The sequence below is a fragment of the Magnolia sinica genome, chromosome 1 (genome assembly GCF_029962835.1).
Source record: "Magnolia sinica isolate HGM2019 chromosome 1, MsV1, whole genome shotgun sequence".
In the NCBI taxonomy this organism is placed as follows: Eukaryota; Viridiplantae; Streptophyta; class Magnoliopsida; order Magnoliales; family Magnoliaceae; genus Magnolia; species Magnolia sinica.
Window position 1 is genome coordinate 13,917,400 of NC_080573.1, and position 26,432 is coordinate 13,943,831.

Genomic DNA, 26,432 nt, shown 5'->3' on the forward strand with positions numbered 1-26,432 from the left:
ATGAAGTCTCTATTTGTCTTTGATCTTTCCCAGAACAATATAAGTGGCATAATTTCCTCATCCATAGGCAAAATGAAGCATCTTGTTGTCCTTGATCTTTCCCAAAACAATATAAGTGGCACCATCCCATTAAGATTGGGTGATTGCGTATACCTCCAGGCACTGGATTTGAGCAAGAACCATTTATCAGGAAGAATTCCTATATCTTTGGGTCTGCTATATCGCCTTCAAACAATGCACTTGAGCAACAATAGGCACCTATCAGGAAAAGTTCCTTCAACTTTGAAGAATTGTACTTTTTTGGAGACTCTCGACCTTGGACACAATAATCTCTCAGGCCAGATTCCCGCTTGGATTGGCAGAAGCTTTCTGGCTTTACGAATTCTGAATTTACGATCCAATATGTTTACTGGCAAAATCCCACCACAATTGTTAAACATAACTTCTCTTCAGGTCCTTGATTTGGCACAAAATTGCTTATCCGGTTCAATTCCTCAAAGTCTTCAGAATCTCACAGCCATGAAGAATGAGCAGAAGATGGACCACTTTTTTTTTAATGGAACAGGATCTTATTACAAGGAAAACCTGCTTGTGTCTGTGAAGGGCCAAATGCTTAAATACACAAGAATAATTTCACTGGTTACATGCATGGACCTTTCAAGCAATAACTTATTTGGAGAAATCCCTGAACAACTCACAAGTCTTCTGGGATTGCGTGTCTTAAACTTATCCGGAAACCATTTGATTGGAAAGATCCCAGGCAAGATTGGTAAATTGGCATTACTAGAGTCTCTTGATTTCTCCAAAAATCAGCTTTCGGGTACAATTCCTCTGAGCATGTCAAGTTTAACTTTTTTAAGTTACTTGAACTTGTCGAATAACAACTTGTCGGGGAGAATTCCATCGGGAAATCAGCTCCAGACACTTCAAGATCCTGCTATTTATATGGGCAACAATGATCTCTGTGGACCTCCTCTTCCAAATAAGTGTGATAGTGATGAGACTTCTCAAAGTCCAATGCCTGTTGGTGGTGATGTAAAAAAAGCCCCCTCTAATGTATAAAATTTTCAAGTATCAATAAAATTACAGGTGGTGTGCTCCCACCTTTCTGTAAAAATATAATAATAATAATAAATATTACTGCTTTATAAGTGTTTGCTCTACTCATCAATTGCACCACACCTATAGCAGAAACATATGGTTAGTACAATCAGTCGATGGTCCATGTTAAATGTATGAAAGTGACCATGTACTCACTTAATTTTTGGGCCATGCCACATGTTGTGGGAGACTTCCCAAGATTTGGCAAGTTGAACTATTGTCATTTGTAGAGAGTTTGGTTAGCAAGGCGAATGCACTGACATTCTTTGCATTCTCCAAAGAATTAATTATCCTGTTCATCATAATAAGAATTATTGTCTGACCTCAAGCATATGATTGTATGTTCAATGGACCTCAACATAGCCAGCCAACATAAAAATACCAACTTCTTAGGCAATAAGAATAAAGTGATGGGCATCAAGAGAGATTGTAGATGTAAATCACAGCACATATGCCAATTTAGCAGGGTAACATCCTGAAAATCAGGGGTCGAGCAAAAGCTCAGCTCCTGAGTTCCAACGCATCACTTATGCAACATTGATAATGATGATTAAATGTTGTTCATATTAATGCATTAAACATGAGTAAGATTATACCAAAACAACATATCATACTCTAGAGAGTTAAATTTTACAAGCGGAAGACTGTGATAGATATATAAAATATATAAAGTGTTGTAAATCAAAGTGTGAACATGTTACCAGTTAAATATATACATGTATACTCCAAAAATGGACAAAATGAATATACATGGGCATCACAAAAGTGAAAAATGACATGTGTAATGGCATCTAATTAGCATCCTTGTAACCCCGTTGATCAGAACATGGTCTACATAAACTCGCCTGATAGTGCATATAGGAGAAACCCTCCTCATTATCATAAAAGTCCGGCTCGCCTCATACGCATCACCATCATCTGAAACTAAAAAGGTCTGGTGGGTGTTTAAAACACCGTCTCGTAACATGGGAGTGAGTGATCAACTCGTGGAACAATAAAGTAAAGGTTAACATGTTATCAATTGATTCAAGCAGTAATGATAAGGCAATACAACAATCAGGTCCTAAGTACTCTTGTTAATGCAAGAATGATATGAAATAATAATGCATGCCCTCACCTGCGCTCCCTCAGCGACTTCATCTCACGATCGCGGCATGAAACACTTCTTAGTGCTTGACCTGCTATGCCAAACACACACGTAATGCGGTACATGAGCGTGATTATTCAGGTTGCTTACTTAGGTTTATTCATACAGCAGGATTGGGAAGCTACGGTACCTCCCTTATATCAATTCCCAAACAATGATCCATTCTAGGGTCGTCAGTCCTAGCAAATCTCATATGATGTTGCGGTTCTAGGTCACTACAAAGGGCTCGTCACCTGATTAGTGTAGGCCTAGTTTGTACTCTGATTTCTACGGAAAGAGTCGTCACCTCAATGTAGTCTCAGAGTACACTTGAGGTCACTACCACCCACACCCTACCAAGTGGTAGTCTATTTTTGAATGCTCGTCACCAACTCGATTGGAGACCACAGCTAGGCTATGCAAGGGTAGGCCGACAGCTTGAATACAGTGTCCCATACCACCATATTCGGCTCACGAGTTTGGGTTGCTCACTGGTCACTACGGGGGGGCTTGTCACCCCAGCGTAGCCCGACAGCTCGACCACGGTGTCCCATACCACCATGCTCGGCTCATGAGTCTTAGCGGATCGAGGTACCATGGTTTAACGAGTTTTCACTGGTGAGTTTGGTACCTTAGATTCAAGCAGTAGCGTCCATACATGGTGAACATACATTGGGTCAATCGGGTTACTTGACGAGCTCGATTGCTATGAGCGCATATTGAGTTGATCGACATGAAGTGCGTAAGCACTTCATGTGACCTAACCACTGTCGACAATCGAAATACGGCTTGGATTCATCGAACACGTCCTGTGTAGAGAAACAACCTCAGCCACCCAGTCGGAACCTATTACCGATTGCCTGGACAATACCGTAGTCCCAAACACATTATGATGTAAGAAATATGTACATGTGGTAATTATACAACACTTAATAACCATTGCAACCATGGATAGCATTTGAAAATACAATGAAACACATATAACATGCCATTTTACATATACCTGTTCTACTCAAACACACCATATAGATTTACAGCTACTTGAAGGAATTTATGTACATAGCTACGGTGGTTGAGAATCCTATCTCCACAACCTTATTAACTACAGTTCATCTAGCAACAACTCATTCAGGCATTTTGTCAAACACTTAGACTACACATAACCGACATACATGACGTATGTTGATTTCAACATATAATAGGGCAAATCCTTTCACCGAGGAGTTGTCTAATACACATCAATCATGTTCTTACATTCCATACACATGGCAGGCACAAATCATGAATCCATATTCATTCATTCATTTCAACAAACACTTAGAATGCATTAAAATCAACATAGTTTACATATGTGTAATATACGGGAAACATCGTATCTAAGCATATGAGATAGCAATCAAGTCAGTCATAAATCATTACTGACATTGAAAGCCTTGAAAACCATAACCTAAACGTTTATAGTCTGCACCTTTCACCGGTAGACTCGTATCGAACTCAGTTTAAAATCTAAGTATTTGTCTACGGCACAACGGCTACCTGATTCATGAAATAGGTAAGCTATTTCGCCTATTGCTCTATTTAGATATCTATATCAGTTTAGGGTTAGGATTTTTTACCCAAAAATGGAGTTAAAATCGACGGTGTAGCGATGTGGGAGGGTGAATCGAGGCGTGGAGTAGCAGAACAGAAGGACGGCAGCAAACTCCAAGGATCTCCCTTCGATCTCCACTCTTTTCTCTCCATTTCTCTCCTCTCTCCTAAGGTTTGGAGAAATTCGTATGGGAGAGAGAGAGGTGGGTTTAAGGGCTTTATATAGCCCAGAACTGATGCAAATGGCCCGAGGGCCATGGTATACTTAGGTTATAACCAAAGGGCATCTGCTTCGATCCAACAGAGCACATCTGGAAGCCCCTTTTCCACATGCGGTTGGACTTAAGCTTCCTGACGTTGGATCTAGGTCAGGCTAAGATCTCAGCCCGATCGGATCAGTGGATCGACCACGGGGGACCAGTTTCAGTTCAACGGTCACCGATGCTCGATCAGGCCACAAGTGCACTGACCTGTGTTGGAAATTTTCTCTGATCCGAGAGTGTAATTGAGTCAGATTCCAACAGTCAAAATCCTTAGATTTGGCCTGCAAGTGAAATGACTCAATTCACTTAAGTCCCAGTTCATTTTCAAAAGATATTCACGTTTCTTACACACTTCGCTCCGGGCTCAAGTTGGGCGTTTCTGAATACTATTAGGACTTGATTTCTGAGTCTTAACCATATAGTTTCGGGGTAATCGGACTTTCGATGTGCGGTCCAGGTCTATACGAAGTTTTATGATGCTCCCAAGAGCAAATGCCCCAAGAGATTGATCCTAGGTTTCTAGGTAATATAGCATTAGTGGTTCTACTCGTTTTGGATCTTGCAGTTCATATTTAAAGAAGTTCAAGCTAATTCTATGATTATTCAGTTTAGTACTTAACTAAATTATGCCCTAATTATAATAGAATATGGTCCTATGGCAGTTCTACGCCCCTTTCTCGCACTTTTAATTAGTATATTATTTTAATTATTTTTTTAATAGTTCATCATCAAGTTTACTTCATCTCCACAAAATCTCATGAGATTTCGTTTGTAGAAAAATTCTAAAAATTCCAGAAGCAGCAGCTGTCCAACAAATGATTTTTGGACAGTTGTCACAACGACCTACTTTTAACTATATTAAATATTTTATTATATTTTTTACTTATTTTTATATGAAACTAGACTCATTTAGCTTTAATCTGGCTTTTGAATAACTTAAATTGAAATTATAACGAGGGAAATATGACTTTTTGAAGTTGGATAAAAAAATGTAGAAAACGAGCCGTGCGTCGTTTGGGCCCCTGAGTCTGTTTGGTGTGGTTTCGCCGATCCGAGATTTGAAACGGGTGCATCTTTCAATCTAGAATGGGTTACGTGACGTGCAATATATGATTTTGGGGTAGGAGAAGCTAATCTATCCAAATAACCTATTTATATCATGAGATTCCAAAAAGGTTAATGGTCAAAAGCCCATTTTATTTATGTATTTACCATTTATAGTAAGTTTTAGTTTAAGTATTGTTCTTCATCATTTAAACTTTAGGATTAGTATCTAATATGAAAGTACTTGGAAAACTTTGAAGAATATAGTGGTGAAAGGTGAGATTTTGAAGGGAATGAGTTGAAAGGGGATTTGAGGCTTTAGGATTGAGTTTTGAAAAGTCAATTAAGGTGTTATGATCGACTCATTGCCCAAGGACATCTAATTCCAGGTTGGGAAAAATTCGGGGTGTTACAGATGCTAATAACATATTTTCGGTGTCCCATCTGACCATTCACAATATGCCTGTGAAGGCTATAGCCCTGATGTCGCTAGGGCATACAGTAATCACAACACACAATGCTATATCCTTTACGCACATCTTTTAATTGACATTATTTAAGTAATGTGACTCAGGGATGAACATGATGAGGTCGATCACCATCTTCCTGAAGGATAACTACTCCGAATCCACGGAGCTTCTCTGGACTCCTCACAGAGACTTCTTAAATCCACGAGGAAAAAGTAAGAAAAAAAAAGAGAAATAAATTCTATAAAATTCGTAATTTGATTGATGAATGAAATAAACAAGTTTACAACCCTTTTAATAGAGATACTAAGTCCTGGAAAAAGTTTCGGAATCAAACTACAATTAAAACTCCTAGAATTCATAACTTACTATAAATAGTATAAGCACATTTTACGTTGGGTGCAACTCCTAAAGCCTAATGGATGAAGAGTTATAATCAAACTAAAACTTACTGTTTATAGTAAAAACATAATTAAAATAGGGAAATGACCATCGATCTGATGGTATTTCGTAATTCCGGCTTGCACAACCCAGCATAGCGGGTTGGGTGGCTAAATTAGCTCGTCCTACCCCAAAATCGTATATTTTACATCCGATAACTCATTAGCTGAGCCACACGTATATGATGAATACAAACTATTATAGTTTTTTTTTTTTCTCTAATTGTCCATTTTCCTTCAAAGAGCATGGTCCACCTGATGATTGAATTAGCCTGATTTATAGTCAAGGGCTCAGGGTACCCCACCTAAATAATGATTACATGTATTGCCATATAGATGTTTGCTACGGTTCACTTCTTTTCTTGAATCTCTCCTGCAACTATTGCTGCCTTCCTCTATGGATAGAACTGAATCTGTACAGATACAAACATTCCCTTTAGAGTGAAAAACATTTATAAATATTGATGAGTCAGTGATCCATATTTAAGAAACAATGTTTATAAATCAGATCGAGGTTAGGACAGTTAAATCAATCTAAATAAATTTTATAATGAAATCTTTAAAGTCAGTCTAATGGTATAGATGGTTTGACTGATTTAAGATATCCTATATATACAACTTTAAAGTGCATAAGTATAAAATATCGTTCTACCAATCCTATGGAACAAATTCTATTTTGAAATCACCTCTTCACCCATCTACTTATATATAATTGCAAGTTAATTCCTTTCTCTAATAAATATATAAAAGCTCCCATGAGGTCGAGCTTGTGGGCCCCACCGTGATACTTGTCAAATATCAACACCGTGCATTTGATGGGTCCCCTTTAAATTATGGGATATCCCAAAAATCAGCCGTATACGGAACTCAGGTGGGCCATACCATCTAAAAGCATGTGAAGACATGCCTAAAACATATAAAAGCACTTGGTGGGGCCCACCTGAAATTTGGATGTGTCTGAAACTTGGTCTTAACCCTCATCCAAGTGGGACACACATAATGGATGGGCTGGATTTGCAAACCACATCTCGGTGGGCCCAACAAATGATTATGAATTTTTAATGGAGGGTAGCCCCTCTCAACTTCTGTATGTGGTGTGGCCCACACAAGTCACGGATTGACTTGATTTTTGAAACCTAGGCCCACCATGGAATGGTGCATCTGACTGATGGGGTAGATGTTCGACAAGCATCACGGTGGGGCCCACACAGCTCGACCTCATGGGAAGTTCCCATGAGCTCGACCGCATAGTACCTTTTCCATATATATATATATATATATATATATATATATATATATATATAAGTTAGACCTAGTGATGGTCCAACTAGTCCGGCATTTAATGTTAATAAATGTTGTATCCGAAAAATTATTTTAAAAAAGAAAATGACTTACTCACTTTGATCGGCCCCACCATGGTGTTAATGGGAAATCCACCCCAATCGTCACATGATTCACCTCACGCTAGACCCATGGTCTGAAAATCAGCTCCATCCATGGTTAAGGTGGACCACATGATTGAAAACAAAATACGGGAAGAGCTTATCCTCCAAATTGTCTTCCTTGGCATGGCCCAGTTGAATCATGTATAAGCATGATTTCTTGGACATCAAGCCTACCATGAGGTTTACTTTATAGTGCCTTCAATCATATTTTTAATGGTGGTCCCTGTAAAAATCAAGGGTCAACGCCTTTCCCAATTGTTTTCATTTGGTATGGCCCACTTCATTCACGAATTAGCTTAGATTTTTTTATGTGGGCCCAACATGGGATTAAACATATAATGATCGGGGTGGATCCCACACACATATCACAGTGGCCCGTTAAAAGATGAAAGGTTGAAGTCCATGAGGCACTAGTTTGGTTTCGAGAAAATTGGTACATTACCGAGAAGGGACGGGAGTAATTAGGTGTTACCGGTACCCATACGATGGGTGCTTCCTTGGCCGTGGGGCTCACTTTGATATATTTGTTATATATCCACACCATCCATCAGTTTTTACATATCATTTTAATGGATGGTCCTAAAAATGAGGCATGTCCACAGCTCCAGTGGACCACATGAAAGGAAGCTGCAGTGATCATGACAACCACCATTGAAGCCTTTCTAAGGGACACTGTAATGTTTTTTTTACCATCCAACCTATTAATAAGTTCATGTAGACGTGGATGAAGTGAAAACAAAAATATAAGCTTGATCCGAAACTTCTCCAGCTCCCAAGAACTTTTTAATGGTGGACGTTCAATCCCTATTTTGTGGTCCATTGGAGATGTGGACCTACCTCATTTTTGGTATTATACCTAAAAATGATTTTAGAAAAGAGATTAATGGCGTGAATAAAACATTTACATCACGTTGGGCCCCACAGAGCCCTGCCCGGACAGATTACCATTCGAGCAGGGGTATGACGCAATCCGCATCCCGAGAGTAGATCAAGTGTTACCCGGGTAACATACCAATAGGTGCTTCCTTAACCATGGGACCCACTTTGACATATTTGTTGTATATCCACACTGTCCATCAGTTTTTACAAGTCATTTTAATGGATGGTCCCAAAAATTAAACAGATCCACCTATCAAGTGAGCCCCACCACAGGAAATAGTGAAAATTGAACGCCCATCATTAAAACCTCCTATGGCCCACCGTAATGTTTATTTTCCATCCAACATCCAACTTATTCATAAGGTCACGCAGACCTGGATTAGGGAAAAAAAAATATATCAACGTGATCCAGAACTCCCGTCACCCTAACAAGCTTTCAATGGTGGGGTTTAATCCTCACTGTTTTCTGTGGCGTGGTCTACTTTAGCTTTGGATCTCTCTCATTTTTGGACTCATGCCCTAAAAATGTTATGATAAAATAGATGGATGGTATGGATATAACATATACATCATGATGAGGACCATGTAGCTTTGCCACATCAAGACATTCGGCTATGTGTTCCCCGCCTTGCCATCCGAGTCTTTATCAGAACCAACACACACCTTTCACGTTTTGATGTGGCCCACCATGATGTTTACGTGAGATCCACTCCTTTCATTATATGTATAATTCCATATTAGACCTAGAGCCAAGAAATCAAGCTGATATGTAATTCAAGTGGACCATAGGAAGGGAAACAATTTGGAGGATAAGCTTTTCTAAGGCGCTATTTTCTACCGTGTGGTCCACTTTATTTATGGATGCATATGATTTTTTGCCCCTATTACCATTATGGGGCGACTCATCTGATGGTTGGTGTGGATTTCATCTTAACTCCACCGTGGGTCCCACCAAAGCCATCGAGTCCTTTTCCTATGGAAAACAACTTTCCCCTAAGCAAATTTATTAGCATTAATTACGCAACTAGTTGGACCTGCTATATATATATAATTGTGGGTCCACTGTGGGTCCAACGAGTTGTCTGTGAGCATTACTCTCTCTCTCTCTCTATATGTAACTGCAAGTGAATTCATTTCTCCAGTATATTGCACATGTCATATCGCAAATGGAATGGATGGACCTGCGGGCCAACCAAACCTTACCCACTTAGAAGTTAGGTTCTTCTTGAGTTTGGCTTTTGGGTCACGATTTTGTTAATGAATATAGACCGCTAAAGTAAATCACTGCAACAAAACCATCCTCAGCATAACCCTCTCAAACGGCGCCGACTCTCTCTCTCTCTCTCTCGCGATCTCCCTCTCTCTCTTTGCCGCTCCCTCTCCCTCTCCCTCTCTCTCTCTCTGCCTCTCCTTCTCCGTCTCCGGCCCTCTCCCTCTCGCGCGCTCTCCCTCCCTCTCTCTGCCTCTCCCTCTCACTCTCTGCCTCTCCCTCTCACTCTCTCTATCCCTCTCTCTCTCTCTCTCTCTCTCTCTCTCTCTCTTTCAAAACCCTACTCTCTCTCTTTCTATCTCCTCGGCCCTCTGCTGCAACATCAGGTATCTCCCTCTCCGCTCGATCTACCGCACATCAAGGAGCATTCTGCTGCAACATCAGGTATCTCCCTCTCTCTCTCTCTTTCTCTCTCTCTTTCTCTCTCTCTTTCTCTCCCCCCTTATCTATTCATATCAATTTGGACATTTTTTTGGCATTTTTTAATCCTTCAAGTAACATTGTCCAATGATTTGTGTATTGGGAATATTTGAGTTTCGAATCCCTAATTAGGGTTTTGTAGTGTCGATTCCCTAATTGTGGATTAGTGTAGAGGTGTTGTCTAAGAGAAGACAGTCATGTATCAGAGGTCTTCTTGGGTTTAGGGCTTTGTGGATTTGTAGTGTCGATTCCCTAATTGTGGATTTGCAGTGTCGATTCCCTAATTTTTTCGATTTGGGCTAATTTTATTAGGGTTTTTGGATTTAGGGCTTTGTCAATGTAGGGTGTACTTTCTTTGATTTAACAGTATTTCTTTGACAAACTTCTATCAATTGATTAATTCACTACCTGTCTGGAATATGATGTTGTTATGGAATGGCCAATGGTTTCACAGATTTTGGTTTAACTGGAAAGTTTCAGAGCAGAACTGTTTGATTGTCTTAGAGATGTGGGCAGTGATCATTTGATGGTTATGAATGGTGGTTTTGTGATGAAGTTGTTTGTGTATGATGCATGCCTATTATTGTTGAGAATGGGGGTTAGTTTTAAATCTAGCACGTGAACAGTGGCCGTGGGATAGAGATGTGTATGGCCCTGACCTCCCTTTTTTTTTTCCTTATTATTATTATTTTTTTCCTTTTGTTGTTTGATCATTGTTTTGGGCCATGTATTTGTGTTCGGCCTGTTGCTTAAAAAAAGAATATTGGAGTTAGAGAGAAGGTGAATATGCTAGAACATTTGCACTATATGTAACTCATAATAGTCATAGACTGGAATATGCAATTGACACGAATTATCATTTAAGAATTACTGTGTCATGCTCTTTTTTATGGTTATAATATATTATGGTTCGTCGGTTATAGATGTATCGGACTTGTTTGATTTTATTCAGTCATGCAATGGTTGGTTGTTATTATTTAGGTGGATTCTGTTTTCTGCTTGAGTTTTGTGGGAACTTGTGAAATGTTTGTTTTTTTGGCCCTGTTTGGTAGACTCCTAAAAATGAGTTCATCTCATTTTAGTTAACAGTGATTATGCATTAGAGCTGTTGGTCTCTAATGCATAATGGGTTCATCTCATTTTAGTTGTCAGTAATTATGTATTATAGATGAACTCATTTTTTGCCATTTACTTAAGGGTCGTTTGGATGCCTGTAAATGGTTTAGGTGGTAAATGATTTACAGTCTGTCCTGCTTGGCTGTAAGCTGTCAATGATTTACAAGTAAATGATCGTCTGTGTTTGGATAGCCTGTAAATTGTTTAAGTTCTATAAAAAAAATAAATTGAAAGTTGAAATTTTATTCAGCGTAAAGGGAAGCAAAACAGGGAAAAGCTGACAAAACCAGAAAAAACAGAAAAACCTTTTTGCTTGTAAACGGAGAGTCAATGGAGAGCCTGTAAACGAAATCCCATCGTTTTGCCTGTAAATGAGATGGGGATAAATGCTGTAAATGATTTATAGGCTAAAAAGGTCTTCCAAATGCAAAGTGTAGATTTCCCTGTAAATCATTTACTACTAGCCCCATTTACATGCATCCAAATGACCCCTTACCAGGGCCTTTAATATCTTCTTCTTTTTTTTTCTTTTTTTTTTTGGGTTGATGGGTATTTTTTACATACTTTGATCTGTGACATTGGAAGTTAGGGTCTTATATTGCTTCTAAGTAATTGAAGAAAATGAATCCAATTTTAACTATGCTGATTGGCATCTTCAAGAATTTTAAGAGTTCTGAACCTTTTTCATTATGTACGATTTATCTATGAGGAAGAGGCAAAGAAGATCTATAACGTTTCTTGCGAGAGATATTTTGGTTTTGGATGTGAGATTGATGAGGGGACCTAAAATAAGCTTGAAGGTTGGTATCAAGTGGGGTTTTATATTTTTGATGAAATTGTTGGCTGGTAAATATTTGTTATGATTTTACCTTAAAAAATATTTCACTGATTTTATCCCTCTCTTCAGGTCTGCCTGGTGTCCTATTTGCGCTTCCAGATTCCTATGTTGATGCTGAGAACAAGGACTATGGAGGTAAGCGTTTCAGCATCTTGAGAAGATTCTAAGTTTTCCTAGTATCTTACTTTCTCAAAGCAACATATGACATGAAAGTTTCATCTACCATATTTATTGTTGTGTCTTGTTACTTGTTAGAGCGTCTTTCATGTCGATTGTGGTAGTGCATTTCAAGATCTGAAGATGATTTATCTTACTGTAGATTTTTCTTTGCAAGCGATCTGATGTTGATGCATGCCATGTTTTTAAATATCCTCAGTCCATCTCGGCCAAGTGGAACAGCCTTAAAAGGCATTATCTTTCTTTGAATGCTAATGGACTTACATTGAAGTCCTCTCTATCAGTTCTGCACTTCATCAAGTCAGTGCATTTTTGTGGAGGGGGCAATGGAAAGATCAGCAAACAATGGGTACAGTGCGACAGTGAGGCATACAAAACTGAACTGTTAACTAGTTGCATTAAATAGGAGTTCTAATTGATAGGTTTGCATTCCCAAAAGTCAGAATCACTCAAATATTACTTATGATAGTAACTTTATCAAGAAAACAAGAAGTGTTTAAACTTTAATGCTAGGTAGCTAGGCAGCCACCAAGCTTTTGCCAAGCAATCAAGAAAACCGACCCCACATAGCAGGAACAAGCTATAATGAGGACCATGATGATGATTACAACAACAGAGACCTGCACAACAAGTTTCACCATGAAAGAGTTCTTGTTTGTAATTTTTATTAAGTAAAAATCCCTAACCCTAAATCTGTCGATCATGAAAGTGCAGCACTTATTATCTCTCTCTTTTTTTAATGACAACGGGGCGTCCACATATATTATAATTGATGAGAAATAATGGGAAAAATCAAGCTTTACATCAAACTAATGAAAATAAGACCATTTTCGGAATCAGAACCAAAATCTTAGAAATTAGATGAAAACCAAGAAAATTAGATTCTAATAAAAACCCTTGAAGAATCAAAACCATATAGCAATATTATTGATTCCAAAAATGTAAACCACCATAATTTAAGCTCTAACTGAAGGAAATCAAAGTGGCCATCCCCTTCCATTAACCAAAGAAATGAAACAAACGCCATACTGTAATCCCCAACTTATTCCAGAAATTCAATCAAACCTTGTAAATTGCTATAAATGAACCACAAAGAAAGCATAACCCTAAGACTGCATGCAGTCCTGACCCCAAATCTTACTAATCCAGAATATGCTAGGTCTGCTTTTGGTAAATAGTGGAAACAAACAAACGCTGGCAGATCACTACTTCTTAACTCTAAACAAAATAAAACCCTACATCTTCTCAATGCTGAAAATGCAAGTCTCATTCATTAGAGACAAGAAAAAAAAAAGAGGGTATCACTATCTCATGGTTGATAAGTATAATGGCCGATGTACCATATAATGCACCCCAGGTGTTGCACTGTGCAACTACAACAAGATATTTATAACATCTACTTTTTTCTTACAAAATACCCATTTTTATTGATTATCGAAATAATGGCGGTTTAGAGAATGGAAAAAATTATCTATTTTTTTAAACATAATGAAAAACATTATGTTGGTCATTAAAACATTATAGCATACTATATAATGGCCCCTACAGGCTTCCCATTTGCTTATTGTTATTCATTTCTGAAACTATTAGATCAAACAATGCTGTTACAAAGAAAGGAAAAAAAAGTGATGCTCCTAGGATGCTACATTTGCCAAACAAAATTTTCAAAACCTAGCATTCTCTATTATATACAAATCATACATAAAGAAAAGGAGCCTATATCTTTCATTGAAGTAAAGCAAAAAGAAGAAGAAGAAGAAGAAGAAGAAGAAGCAAACCCATTCCCCGAAAGGAATGCTACTATGATGAAACACTTCATTCACCTTCTTTTGGAAGCAAGCCTTCCTGTTTTGTTTATTTAAGTAAGAGAAATGCTCCAGTTCTCTTAGAGCACTATAAGTGCTCAAATCAATTGATTTGGATTGTCTATCAAGTCCATAATACATTTTATGGGCTACTGCAAAAAAATTATACAGTGATTAGATGATCCAATCCATCCTTGATTTGCCCTTATTTTTGTAGCCATCCTTTTGCTGGCCCATGTCTGGGATGGTTAGGATTGTCTAAGAAAAGCCTCTTTAGAATCATAAGCAATCTACGATGGTCTATTGCACTCCCCTAGCAGCATTCATCAATACTCCGATTGAGACAGTAATGAGAAAAATGCCTCACTCCACATTCATAACAAATCACCAGATCTCCTCTGCAGCAACCCACAAGCCCTAAAAGTGTTAACAAGTCACATGAGGCGCAAATTTTTGGGAGGAATTCTTTCATCATGTTGGTGTTCAGTTTGTGAGACTTGTTGTTTGGTATTAATGTCCATCTCCCCTAATGCTTTGCCCTGGGGAGTATTTTCTTAATGACATATTCATATGGGTATGAAGAACACCTCTTCCCGGGCTTCTGGCTTTAGTTTACAAACCTACCTGTCTTTCTTTTTCTTCCTTGCCATTCATGAGTAAAGGGACTTATATATTGATGTATCACTACATGAACAAATCCCTCTGGTTATTAAGGAAGATCAAAGCAAGAGAGTGGGAAAGCCAAAAGTCTGAAAAGGGAATGAGAATGGTACCTGGGATAGAGATAAATGAGGTGATGTTCAAAGCCAATTTGCTTTGTCCAACTGGGATCAGGGTGTCCCAAATCGGTTACGTATCGGCCGATACGTAACAGTAACGGTGGGACCCGTTACCCAATATGGGGCCGTATTAGCCGATGTCCCGATTTTGTACCCGTAACGGCCGTTACGGGCGTAACGGCCGTTATTGACCCGTAATGGTTGCTACGGACCTGGACAAAAAAGAAAAAGAAAAAGAAAAAAACTTACCTTTTTTCTTTCTTTTCTTCTTCTTCTCGGACAGCTGCGACCCTGCTGCGGCTGCGACCGCAGCCTTCGTCATCGTCTTCTTCTTCTTCTTCTTCTTCTTCTCTCTCTCTCTCTGTTCTTTCCCTCTTTCCCTCTTTTTTCTTCTCTCTTCTTTCCCTCTTTTTTCTTTTCGGTTTCCCTCTCTCCGCACCAGCTAGCTGTAGGTATGTGTCACGCTAAGACGCCGCCGCGCTACTCGAGCTCGAGTTGTAACGGTTAAAGGAGATCAAAGTTATATGAGCTCCACGGTGATGTATTTATTATATCTACACCTTCATCTATTTTTAAATATCATTTTAAAAAATATAAAATGGCACTCCAAATCTGTAAAATGCACATTAACATGTTCTACTATGATTAATACATCAAATGGCATGATTAAAACAGCAAAACAACCATTAAAAACTGATTTTTCGAATTTTAAAAAAAGGGGCCAAAATTTATGCGTAAATAGAAAAAAATATTAAAAAATTATTAAATGGCACCCCAAATCTGTAAAATGCACATTAACATGTTCTACTATGATTAACACATCATATGACATGATTAAAACAGCAAAATATATTAAAAAAAGTATAAATATCTATTTTTGACGAATTTCTGAAACATGGCCCACCAAGCTTTGATTCAAAAAAATCTAAAATATAATGTGTTTTTCTATCAAATACCTAGCTAAGGTTGGTCGAAATTAGTAGTAGAAGGAGTTAGAAACAGTTTGGAAGTAAGAGGTTTCAAAAAAACAGCAAAAACAGAGCTTAAAAAAAAAAAAAGTTACCGTTTCGGGCCCGTAACGGCCCGTTACGCCCGTATCGGTCTCGTATCGGCCGATAAGGGTACAACAAATCGAATCGGCCGTTTCGGCCCCGAAACGGGTAACGGTTCGCACCGTTACCGTTACGTATCGGCCGATACGTAACCGATTTGGCATACCATGCCCTAAGACTGCATGCAGTCTTGACCCCAAATCTTACTAATCCAGAATATGCTAGGTTTGCTTTTGGTAAATAGTGGAAACAAACAAACGCTGGCAGATCACTACTTCTTAACTCTAAACAAAATAAAACCCTACATCTTCTCAATGCTGAAAATGCAAGTCTCATTCATTAGAGACAAGAAAAAAAAAAGAGGGTATCACTATCTCATGGTTGATAAGTATAATGGCCGATGTACCATATAATGCACCCCAGGTGTTGCACTGTGCAACTACAACAAGATATTTATAACATCTACTTTTTTCTTACAAAATACCCATTTTTATTGATTATCGAAATAATGGCGGTTTAGAGAATGGAAAAAATTATCTATTTTTTTAAACATAATGAAAAACATTATGTTGGTCATTAAAACATTATAGCATACTATATAATGGCCCCTACAGGCTTCCCATTTGCTTATTGTTATTCATTTCTGAAACTATTAGATCAAACAATGCTGTTACAAAGAAAGGAAAAAAAAGTGATGCTCCTAGGATGCTACATTTGCCAAACAAAATTTTCAAAACCTAGCATTCTCTATTATATACAAATCATACATAAAGAAAAGGAGCCTATATCTTTCATTGAAGTAAAGCAAAAAGAAGAAGAAGAAGAAGAAGAAGAAGAAGCAAACCCATTCCCCGAAAGGAATGCTACTATGATGAAACACTTCATTCACCTTCTTTTGGAAGCAAGCCTTCCTGTTTTGTTTATTTAAGTAAGAGAAATGCTCCAGTTCTCTTAGAGCACTATAAGTGCTCAAATCAATTGATTTGGATTGTCTATCAAGTCCATAATACATTTTATGGGCTACTGCAAAAAAATTATACAGTGATTAGATGATCCAATCCATCCTTGATTTGCCCTTATTTTTGTAGCCATCCTTTTGCTGGCCCATGTCTGGGATGGTTAGGATTGTCTAAGAAAAGCCTCTTTAGAATCATAAGCAATCTACGATGGTCTATTGCACTCCCCTAGCAGCATTCATCAATACTCCGATTGAGACAGTAATGAGAAAAATGCCTCACTCCACATTCATAACAAATCACCAGATCTCCTCTGCAGCAACCCACAAGCCCTAAAAGTGTTAACAAGTCACATGAGGCGCAAATTTTTGGGAGGAATTCTTTCATCATGTTGGTGTTCAGTTTGTGAGACTTGTTGTTTGGTATTAATGTCCATCTCCCCTAATGCTTTGCCCTGGGGAGTATTTTCTTAATGACATATTCATATGGGTATGAAGAACACCTCTTCCCGGGCTTCTGGCTTTAGTTTACAAACCTACCTGTCTTTCTTTTTCTTCCTTGCCATTCATGAGTAAAGGGACTTATATATTGATGTATCACTACATGAACAAATCCCTCTGGTTATTAAGGAAGATCAAAGCAAGAGAGTGGGAAAGCCAAAAGTCTGAAAAGGGAATGAGAATGGTACCTGGGATAGAGATAAATGAGGTGATGTTCAAAGCCAATTTGCTTTGTCCAACTGGGATCAGGGTGTCCCAAATCGGTTACGTATCGGCCGATACGTAACAGTAACGGTGGGACCCGTTACCCAATATGGGGCCGTATTAGCCGATGTCCCGATTTTGTACCCGTAACGGCCGTTACGGGCGTAACGGCCGTTATTGACCCGTAATGGTTGCTACGGACCTGGACAAAAAAGAAAAAGAAAAAGAAAAAAACTTACCTTTTTTCTTTCTTTTCTTCTTCTTCTCGGACAGCTGCGACCCTGCTGCGGCTGCGACCGCAGCCTTCGTCATCGTCTTCTTCTTCTTCTTCTTCTTCTTCTCTCTCTCTCTCTGTTCTTTCCCTCTTTCCCTCTTTTTTCTTCTCTCTTCTTTCCCTCTTTTTTCTTTTCGGTTTCCCTCTCCGTTTTTTTTTTCAGGTGTACCACACCAGCGTAGCTGCTGTAGGTATGTGTCACGCTAAGACAAGCACTGACGCTACTCGAGCTCCGAGTTGTACGAACGGTTCAAAGGAGATCAAAGTTATATGAGCTCCACAGTGATGTATTTATTATATCTACACCATTCATCTATTTTTAAATATCATTTTAGAGCATTACCCAAAAAATGAATCTTATCCAAAGATCGTCTAGACCACACCAAAAATAGCAGCGGAGATGATGATTTTCACCGTTAAACAATTCGTAGGCCCACGATAACATTTATTTTCCATCCAATCTGTTCATAAGGTCAAAAAGACCTGAATGAAGAGGAAAAACAAAGTTCATATTGATCCAAAAGTTCTGTGATCCCAAAAAGGGTTTCAATGGTAGACGTTCAATCCCCCATTGCTTTTTGCAGTGTGGTCCACTTGATAATTAGATCTGTATTATTTTTCGTGTCAAGCCTTAAGACGAGCTCGTCAAATGAATGGACGGTTTAGATATAAAACATACCTCATGATCAGACCCACAGGACCTGCTTGCGTGAAATGAATGGACTGCGTGCGAGTTACGCTGCACGCTGAACATTTTATTAAATTGTACAAGTGCCACATGGGCCCCACCATGATGTATATATTTTATCCATGCTGTGCATCCATTTTGCCACATCATTTTAGGTTATGATTTAAAAAATTAGTAAGATCCAAATCTCAGGTGGACCACAGCATAGGAAACAGTGGTTATAGAATGCTCACCATTAAAAATTTCTTAGGGTTTTCTATAATGTTTATTTTGGTCACACTGATGTGGATGAAGGGAAAACACACATGTCGGCTTGATCTAAAACTTTTGTAGCCCCAATAAATTTTTAATGATAGCCGTTTAATTATTGTTGTTTCTTATGGTACGGTCCACCTAAGCTTTGGATCTGTCTCATTTTTGGGTTCATGCCCTAAAATTATTTGGCAAATGGATGGACGGTGTGGATATAACACATTCATCACGAGTGGGGTCCAAAAAACTTTGACACTCGTGTGCTACGCTTCACAATCCGAGTCCTACTTAATTCGGGCCCTCAAAAAATTGTACACTAGACATGTATTGACTTGAAATTTACCAATTAAATTATGGACTGTAATTGCTAACTCAAAATGCCAAAATCAAATTGTTTGAATAGTTTTAATTGTTAATTTGTGGACGCTTATTTTTTAAAACAGGGCCTTTTGATTTTTTTTTCATGGTTCACTATCCAATAAATGTCCACCAATTCACAAGTGGGATAATGCCAATAAATTGCATGAATTTGAGGTTGATTTGGGGCATGAATTGGTCCTCCAAGTCAGCCCCAAATTGGCAACGCGATCTAACTGAATTTAATTTCATTTTTTTAAAGAACTATTGGGAGAAAGATATTAAATTGTTAAGTATATAAATTAGATATTTAGAAAATTAAATATATAAATTTTGTAGTCAAATTCAGGTTGCCTGGTTCAAAAATTAATCAGATAGTCCGATACAACTTCTCACCAAAGAGTGGACCGTTACACCACCATAAACATGTTCCAATTTATAAATGAATGCATATTTGGAATGCTTAGAATATTCCGGATTTAATCCATATTTTTTCATATTTTTTTGGCAAAAAATAAATAAATTTGCGCCGTTACACCCCCGTATCCGTATCGGTTTTGGAGGGCATCATTACGCCAACCGATACCGATACGGGATACCTTGATTGGGATAAGAGCTATATTCCTGCCTCTTCAATTGAAGCGGGCGGATGGTTAAACAGGACAATGAATGGAAGCAGACGGGATGCTCTAATCAATTATTGAGAAAGCAACATTCACTCTTCCAACTTGTTTTACCAAACAAGGCTTCCGCAAAAGCCATCCATTAAGGGGCTCCCTCAATTGAAAAGATCAATCTGACTTTCTAGCTAGGGATCAATTCCAGCCGTGAATAGAATAGCCAACTGCCTATCTCAATCTCCTTTTTTTTTTTCTGAAAGGTGATACTTTATTAAATGAAAAAGAGACAAAACAGAACAAACAAGGCGGAACAAAAAGGAAAAAGAAAATGACAACAAAAAAAAAAGAAACCAAAAGCATCAAAAGAAACAACTAAACAAAATAAAACAACCAGTCCCATGATTGGTGACCACCCCGAGAAGAATAACAACCCAAGGAGCCTAGTCCCGGAAAAAGACTAAGACCCTCGAGAACACTCTAGCCGCAAAAACACTAATATTGCGGAAGCACTGACTGTTTGATCATTGGAATCCACCACCCAACAAATGGTTTGATCAAATTTTTGTGTGAATCATGACCATATATATTAAAGGCCAATTACTAGATTGTTATGATTGTAGGCTGATGCCATAAATGTATGGTATCCCATGAAATCTATGTTGGACGTAATGAATAGTCTACATCAAACATCAATCAATTGCATTCCCAAATGGTCACTTTGGAAAAACAATTGGTAAGTATCTTTTTTTTTTTTTTTTTACGACGACAACAAATTGTCTATGTGCCTATCAAAAGTTAGTTTGATAATCTCCTCTTTAGAAGTGCCTAATACCTTGGGGGGCATTTGGCGCATGGTATTAGATGGGATTAGGTGGGATGGAATTGCATTTGGTCCTGTGCCAATTCCACTCAATGTTTGGGAAGAATGGAAAAGCTTGGAATTAGATCATATGGAATTGCATTGGGTCCCGTGCCAATTTCACTCAATGTTAGTAAGTTGTGTAGGTCTCACCATGATGTGTGGGGTATATCCACACCATCCACCCATTTTTTGAGATCATTTTAGAGCATGAGCCAAAAAATGAGGTAGATCTAAAGCTCAAATAGACCCCACCATAGAAAGCAGCGGGGATTGAATACCTACTGTTGAAAACTTCTTTGGGGCCACATAAGTTTTGGATCTGCCTCATTTTTAGGCACATGCCATAAAATGAGTTTACAAAACAGATGAACAGTTTGGATATAACACGTGTTATTCTCAATAGTTTCAAATGGTGGTGGGTATATCCATTCAATGTACCACCGTATTACAAACATAGCATGGAATTAAGCTTATCCCATGGTAATAGAGGACAATCCCTGCCATGTGTAATAATTATGTTTTTTGAATCCCATCCCACCTAATCCTTCCTAATACCATGGGCCAAACACCCCCTAAACTTTTAGCCACAAGCAAAAAATAATAATTTGCTTTTTAGCTTTTTGCTCAAGTTACCGAAAGGAAGGTCCTTGTCTCTACGATAGGTGCACGACGCCTCCATTTGAACTACATGCTTCCCTCCTCTCTCTCTCTCTCTCTCTCTCTCTCTCTCTCTCTCTCTCTCCCCCTTCCCTCTCTTACCCCCTCGTTCCTCGTTCCTCCTTGCTTTGTTTAAATTTTTTTCTTTTTTTGTTAGGGTTAGGGTTAGGGTTTCAATTTAGGACTTTTTCATGTAGGTTGTAGGGAGAAAGGGGAGAGAGACGGGGGAAAGAGAGGAAAGGAAGAAAGAGATGATGCGACTGGCAGTGGCAATTGCTGATGCAATGTCTAAGAGATTGAGAAGGAGAAGGTTATATTGAGATGAGAAAGAAAGATTGAGAGAGGGAGTTGATTGAGAGAGCAGGGAGCCAGGGGCAGATTGACAAATTGAGAGGAGAGAGATATTGAGAGATTGCGATAATAGAGTAACTCGATGAGATTTTTGCTTTTGCGGTGTCTGGGCCTAGGAGAAAGAGGAGGAAGAGATTGAGAGATTGAAAGAAGAAAGAGAGGTTAAGAGATTGAAAGGAGAAAGAGAGGTTGAGAGATTGAGAAGAAAAAGAGAGCAAAGTTTTTTAAAAAATGCTCATGTCATGTGGGAAACTAAACAAACTTTTCTACTTTTTATCTTATAAGTATATTGTTTACCAAACATATTATTTTGTTGAATAAGTAAAAACCAAGATAAGCTACCTGAGGCATAAGTAGATTAAGCAAAATGATTCACGATCCAAATCAGCCCCAAGTATTCCAATGCAACTAGGAGCACTATAATTTATGTAATGTGACAACACTAGAGCATTTCTCTTTCAATAAACTCCCCAAAATGACTAAAACATTATCCTGTAGGAAAAACGAGCCACTCACCAGACTGAACCATCAACTAAGACAGAAACAAGTAAACCATGCGTACTACATTTGTGTAGACATCAAACCATCGATAGCATGCCATCATGTGGATGGGAAATGGCCCAAAAACCAAGACTTGAGAACTTCGGTAGCCAGCAATTTGGTCCCTAATATAAAGATGAGAAAAAATAAGCAACTTTGACAACTCCATTGTCAACTGCAAAAACTCATAACAATCGAATGGCTAGGATTCCAACACTAAGTTTTCCGGGTATGGCCATGAACTAGTACCCCACCAGATCAGTGCTCCAATCTCCATGTTTTCCATGATTATTTTGAGTAGGAACTCCATAGAACGTCTATCAAGCATCTACTATAATAGCATAAATGTTATTCCATGCTGGTTCGGGAGATCACACCAAATTGGCCAGTTGGACAATCATTGTAGCATTATGCATGGAGAAAGATGTGCAACTCATATCAAGTAGTTAGGATTGTCCAACTGGCCTTAACTAGAATATGGTGACATCCATGGTGAGGCTCACCCAATGAACGGCTTGGTTATGGTGCAGGGTTGTTTAGTGGATCAGATGAGACTAATATGAGGGCTTGTTTGGACATTGGGAATATAAAAGAACAGAAAATGGATGAACTTTCTCATGATGAGATGTTTTACATTGTTTGGATAGCAATGAAATATTGAATAGAAAAGGGAATTATTACCCAAATACCCTAAACAAAGCAAAACCCTAGAAATCTCGACTCAGTCTAAAACATGAATTGCTAAGATGCCCTAGATCCAAAATCACGAAACAAAGCCAACCCATTTTCTTGTTTCGATTGAAAGGAAGAGAATGTGAGAGATCTAAAACCATAAATTCATATTCCATGCTCTATGAAAAGGTGTAATTGCAAAAAGAGCCAAAAGGAATCGAAAGCATGAAAGAGATGAGAGAGATTTTTATACCTGCTCAATATGAGAATCAAGAGATTTGGTCGGACAAAGCAATCAGACGATTGCCATCGATCTTCGTTGCTTTGTGCAGAGAGAGTAGCGGTTGGAGAGAGAGAGAGAGAGAGAGAGAGAGAGAGAGAGAGAGAGAGAGAGAGAGAACCCTTTGACTTTTATAATATCTCGAGAAATTTCCTGGAATGAGATTTTTTCACTCGTGCTACGGTAGACACTCGTGCCAATAGCATGGCATGTGAGACTGAGAGCCAAATGCGAATTGTTCATTGAGTGGGACATACCATGTATATTCCATGTCCCAAAACTGGGGACATTAGGAGGGACATGGATTCTTTGCGGGCCCCTCCATGATGATTTATTTGTCTTATCCACACCGTCCACCCATTTTTCCAGCTCAATTTAAAGCATGATATAAAAAATGAGCTAGATCAAAATCTCAGGTGGACCACACCACAGGAAACACAGGAAATAGTGGTGATTGAATGCCTACCATTAAAAACTTTCTAGGGTGCACCGTAATGTTTGTTTTCCATCTAACATGTTGATTAGGTCACACGGACCTGGATGAAGGGAAAAGATAAATATAACCTTAATCCAAATCTTTTTTGGCCCTAAGAGATTTTTAATGGTGAGCATTTAATCGCCGCTGTTTCCTGTGGCATGTCCACCTGAGATTTGGATACATTGTCTCATTTTGGGCTTATGCCCTAAAATAAGCTGGAAAAATGGATGGATGGCTTCGATAAAGCACATGCATCACGGTGGGGCCCACAGAGCTTTTCTCACACTGGTAGGTAGTGCAGGGTGACCGCCAAATCCGAGTCGGATAAGGACTAATCTGCACAGATAAGGTAAGGCCATAAAGCAGGGGTTACGTCATGGCAGGTGAGGGCCTGACCATGGGGCCCACATGGATCTCTGTGTCGCATATCCGTGCCGTCCATCCGTTTTTTCAGCTCATTTTAGGATGTCATTCCAAAAATGAGTCAAATCCAAATTTCAGGGGGACGACAATACGGACTCATTCTGAAATCTACACTTTCTTCCAGTATTGTCGTCCACTTGAAATTTGGATCTGACTCATTTTTGGAATGACATCCTAAAATGAGCTGAAAAAACGGATGGATGGCATGGATATGCGACACATAGATCTATGTGGGCCCCATGGTCAGGCCTTCACTTGCCATGACATTACCCCAGCTTTACGGCCTTACCTTATCCACGCAGGTTAGTCCTTATCCGACTTGGATTTGGTGGTCACCCTCCACTACCTACCGGTGCGAGAAAAGCTCTGTGGGCCCCACCATGATGCATGTGCTTTATCGAAGCTGTCCATCCATTTTTCCAGCTTATTTTAGGGCATAAGCCCAAAATGAGACAACATATCCAAATCTCAGGTGGAGACGCCATAGGAAACAACGGCAATTGAACGTTCACCGTTAAAAATCTCTTGAGGCCAAAAAAGATTTGGATTAAGGTTATATTTATCTTTTTCCTTCATCCAGGTCCGTGTGACCTAATCAACATGTTAGATGGAAAACAAACATTACGGTGCACCCTAGAAAGTTTTTAATGGTAGGCATTCAATCATAACTATTTCCTGTGGTGTGGTCCACCTGAGATTTTGATCTAGCTCATTTTGTATATCATGCTTTAAATTGAGCTGGAAAAATGGATGGATGGTGTGGATAAGACAGATACATCATCATGGTGGGGCCTGCAAAGAATCCGTGTCCCTCATAACGTCCCCAGTTTTAGGACATGGAATATACACGGTATGTCCCACTCAATGAACAATTCGCATTTGGCTCTCAGTCTCACATGCCATGCTGGTGGCACGAGTGTCTACAGTAGCACTAGTGAAAAAATCTCGTTCCAGGAAATTTCTTGAGATATTATAAAAGTAGAAGGGTTTTCTCGGGATATTATCGCGAATAAATCTCTCTCCGTATCTCTCTCTCTCTCTCTCTCTCTCTCTCTCTCCAGCCGCTGCTCTCTCTCCTCTACACTTTCTTCTTCTTCTTCTTCTTAACATTGTTTGATGTAATAGTTTCAATAAGCAAATGGGAAGCCTGTTGGGGCTATTATATAGTATGCTATAATGTTTTAATGACCAACATAATGTTTTTCATTATGTTTAAAAAAATAGGTAATTTTTTCTATTCTCTAAACCACTATAATTTCGATAATCAATAAAAATGGGTACTTTGTAAGAAAAAAGTAGATGTTATAAATATCTTGTTGTAGCTACACAGTGCAACACCTGGGTTGCATTATATGGGACATCGACCATTATACTTATTAACCATGAGATAGTGATACCTGTTTTAAAAAAAAACCATGAGATAGTGATACCTTTTTTTTTTCCTCGTCTCTAATGAATGAGACTTGCATTTTCAGCATTGAGAAGATGTAGGGTTTTATTTTGGTTGGAGTTAAGTAGTGATCTGCCAGGGTTTGTTTGTTTCCACTATTTACCAAAAGCAGACCTAGCATATTCTGGATTAGTAAGATTTGGGGTCAGGACTGCATGCAGTCTTAGGGTTATGCTTTCTTTATGGTTCATTTATAGCAATTTACAGGGTTTGATTGAATTTCTGGGATAAGTTGGGGATTACAGTATGGCGTTTGTTTCATTTCTTTGGTTAATGGAAGGGGATGGCCACTTTTATTTCCTTCAGTTAGGGCTTATATAATGGTGGTTTACTTTTTTGGAATAAATAATATTGCTATATGGTTTTGATTCTTCAAGGGTTTTGATTAGAATCTGATTTTCTTGGTTTTCATCTAATTTCTAAGATTTTGGTTCTGATTCGGAAAATGGTCTTATTTTCATTAGTTTGATGTAAAGCTTGATTTTTCCCATTATTTCTCATCAATTATAATATATGTGGACACCCCGTTGTCATTAAAAAAAAAGTGACAATAAGTGCTGCACTTTCATGATCAACAGATTTAGGGTTAGGGATTTTTACTTAATAAAAATTACAAACAATAACTCCGTCATGGTGAAACTTGCTGTACAGGCCTCTGTTATTGTAATCATCATCATGGTCCTCATTATAGCTTGTTCCTGCTATGTGGGGTCAGTTTTATTGATTGCTTGGCAAAAGCTTGGTGGGTGCCTGGCATTAAAGTTTAAACACTTCTTGTTTTCCTGATAAAGTTACTATCATAAGTAATATCTGAGTGATTCTGACTTTCGGGAATGCAAACCCGTCAATTAGAACTCCTGTTTAATGCAACTAGTTAACAGTTCAGTTTTGTATGCCTCACTGTCGCACTGTACCCATTGTTTGCTGATCTTTCCATTGCCCCCTCCACAAAAATGCACTGAATTGATGACCCTTGCCGTCTAATCAGTGGCCTGCGGAGAGCCAGTTAAACAAAAGGGTGGGGACCACATTTAAAATGCAAGAGTCCATTTTGCT

At 38.6% G+C, this 26,432-nt stretch overlaps 2 protein-coding genes across 4 annotated transcripts in view; both read left to right on the top strand.

Annotated features, from left to right (window-relative positions):
* LOC131240500 (N6-adenosine-methyltransferase non-catalytic subunit MTB) overlaps positions 1-26,432 on the top strand; it is a 66,053-nt gene that overhangs the window by 32,685 nt on the left and 6,936 nt on the right. Inside the window, exons 1-2 of one of the 3 annotated variants that reach the window (XM_058238782.1) lie at positions 9,831-10,009; positions 12,069-12,134. The exons of 1 other annotated variant lie outside the window; for it this stretch is intronic. The gene's annotated coding sequence lies outside the window, so the exon portion shown is untranslated. Of the gene's footprint in view, positions 1-9,830; positions 10,010-12,068; positions 12,135-26,432 lie in introns of those variants that run through there. One more of the 3 variants, XM_058238767.1, reaches the window with a different exon arrangement.
* LOC131244054 (receptor-like protein EIX2) overlaps positions 1-26,432 on the top strand; it is a 26,647-nt gene continuing 215 nt past the window's right edge. Inside the window, exons 1-2 of the mRNA XM_058243721.1 lie at positions 1-1,030; positions 12,069-12,134. Of these exons, the coding sequence (XP_058099704.1) occupies positions 1-1,030; positions 12,069-12,134 (1,096 nt within the window). The remainder of the gene's footprint in view (positions 1,031-12,068; positions 12,135-26,432) is intronic.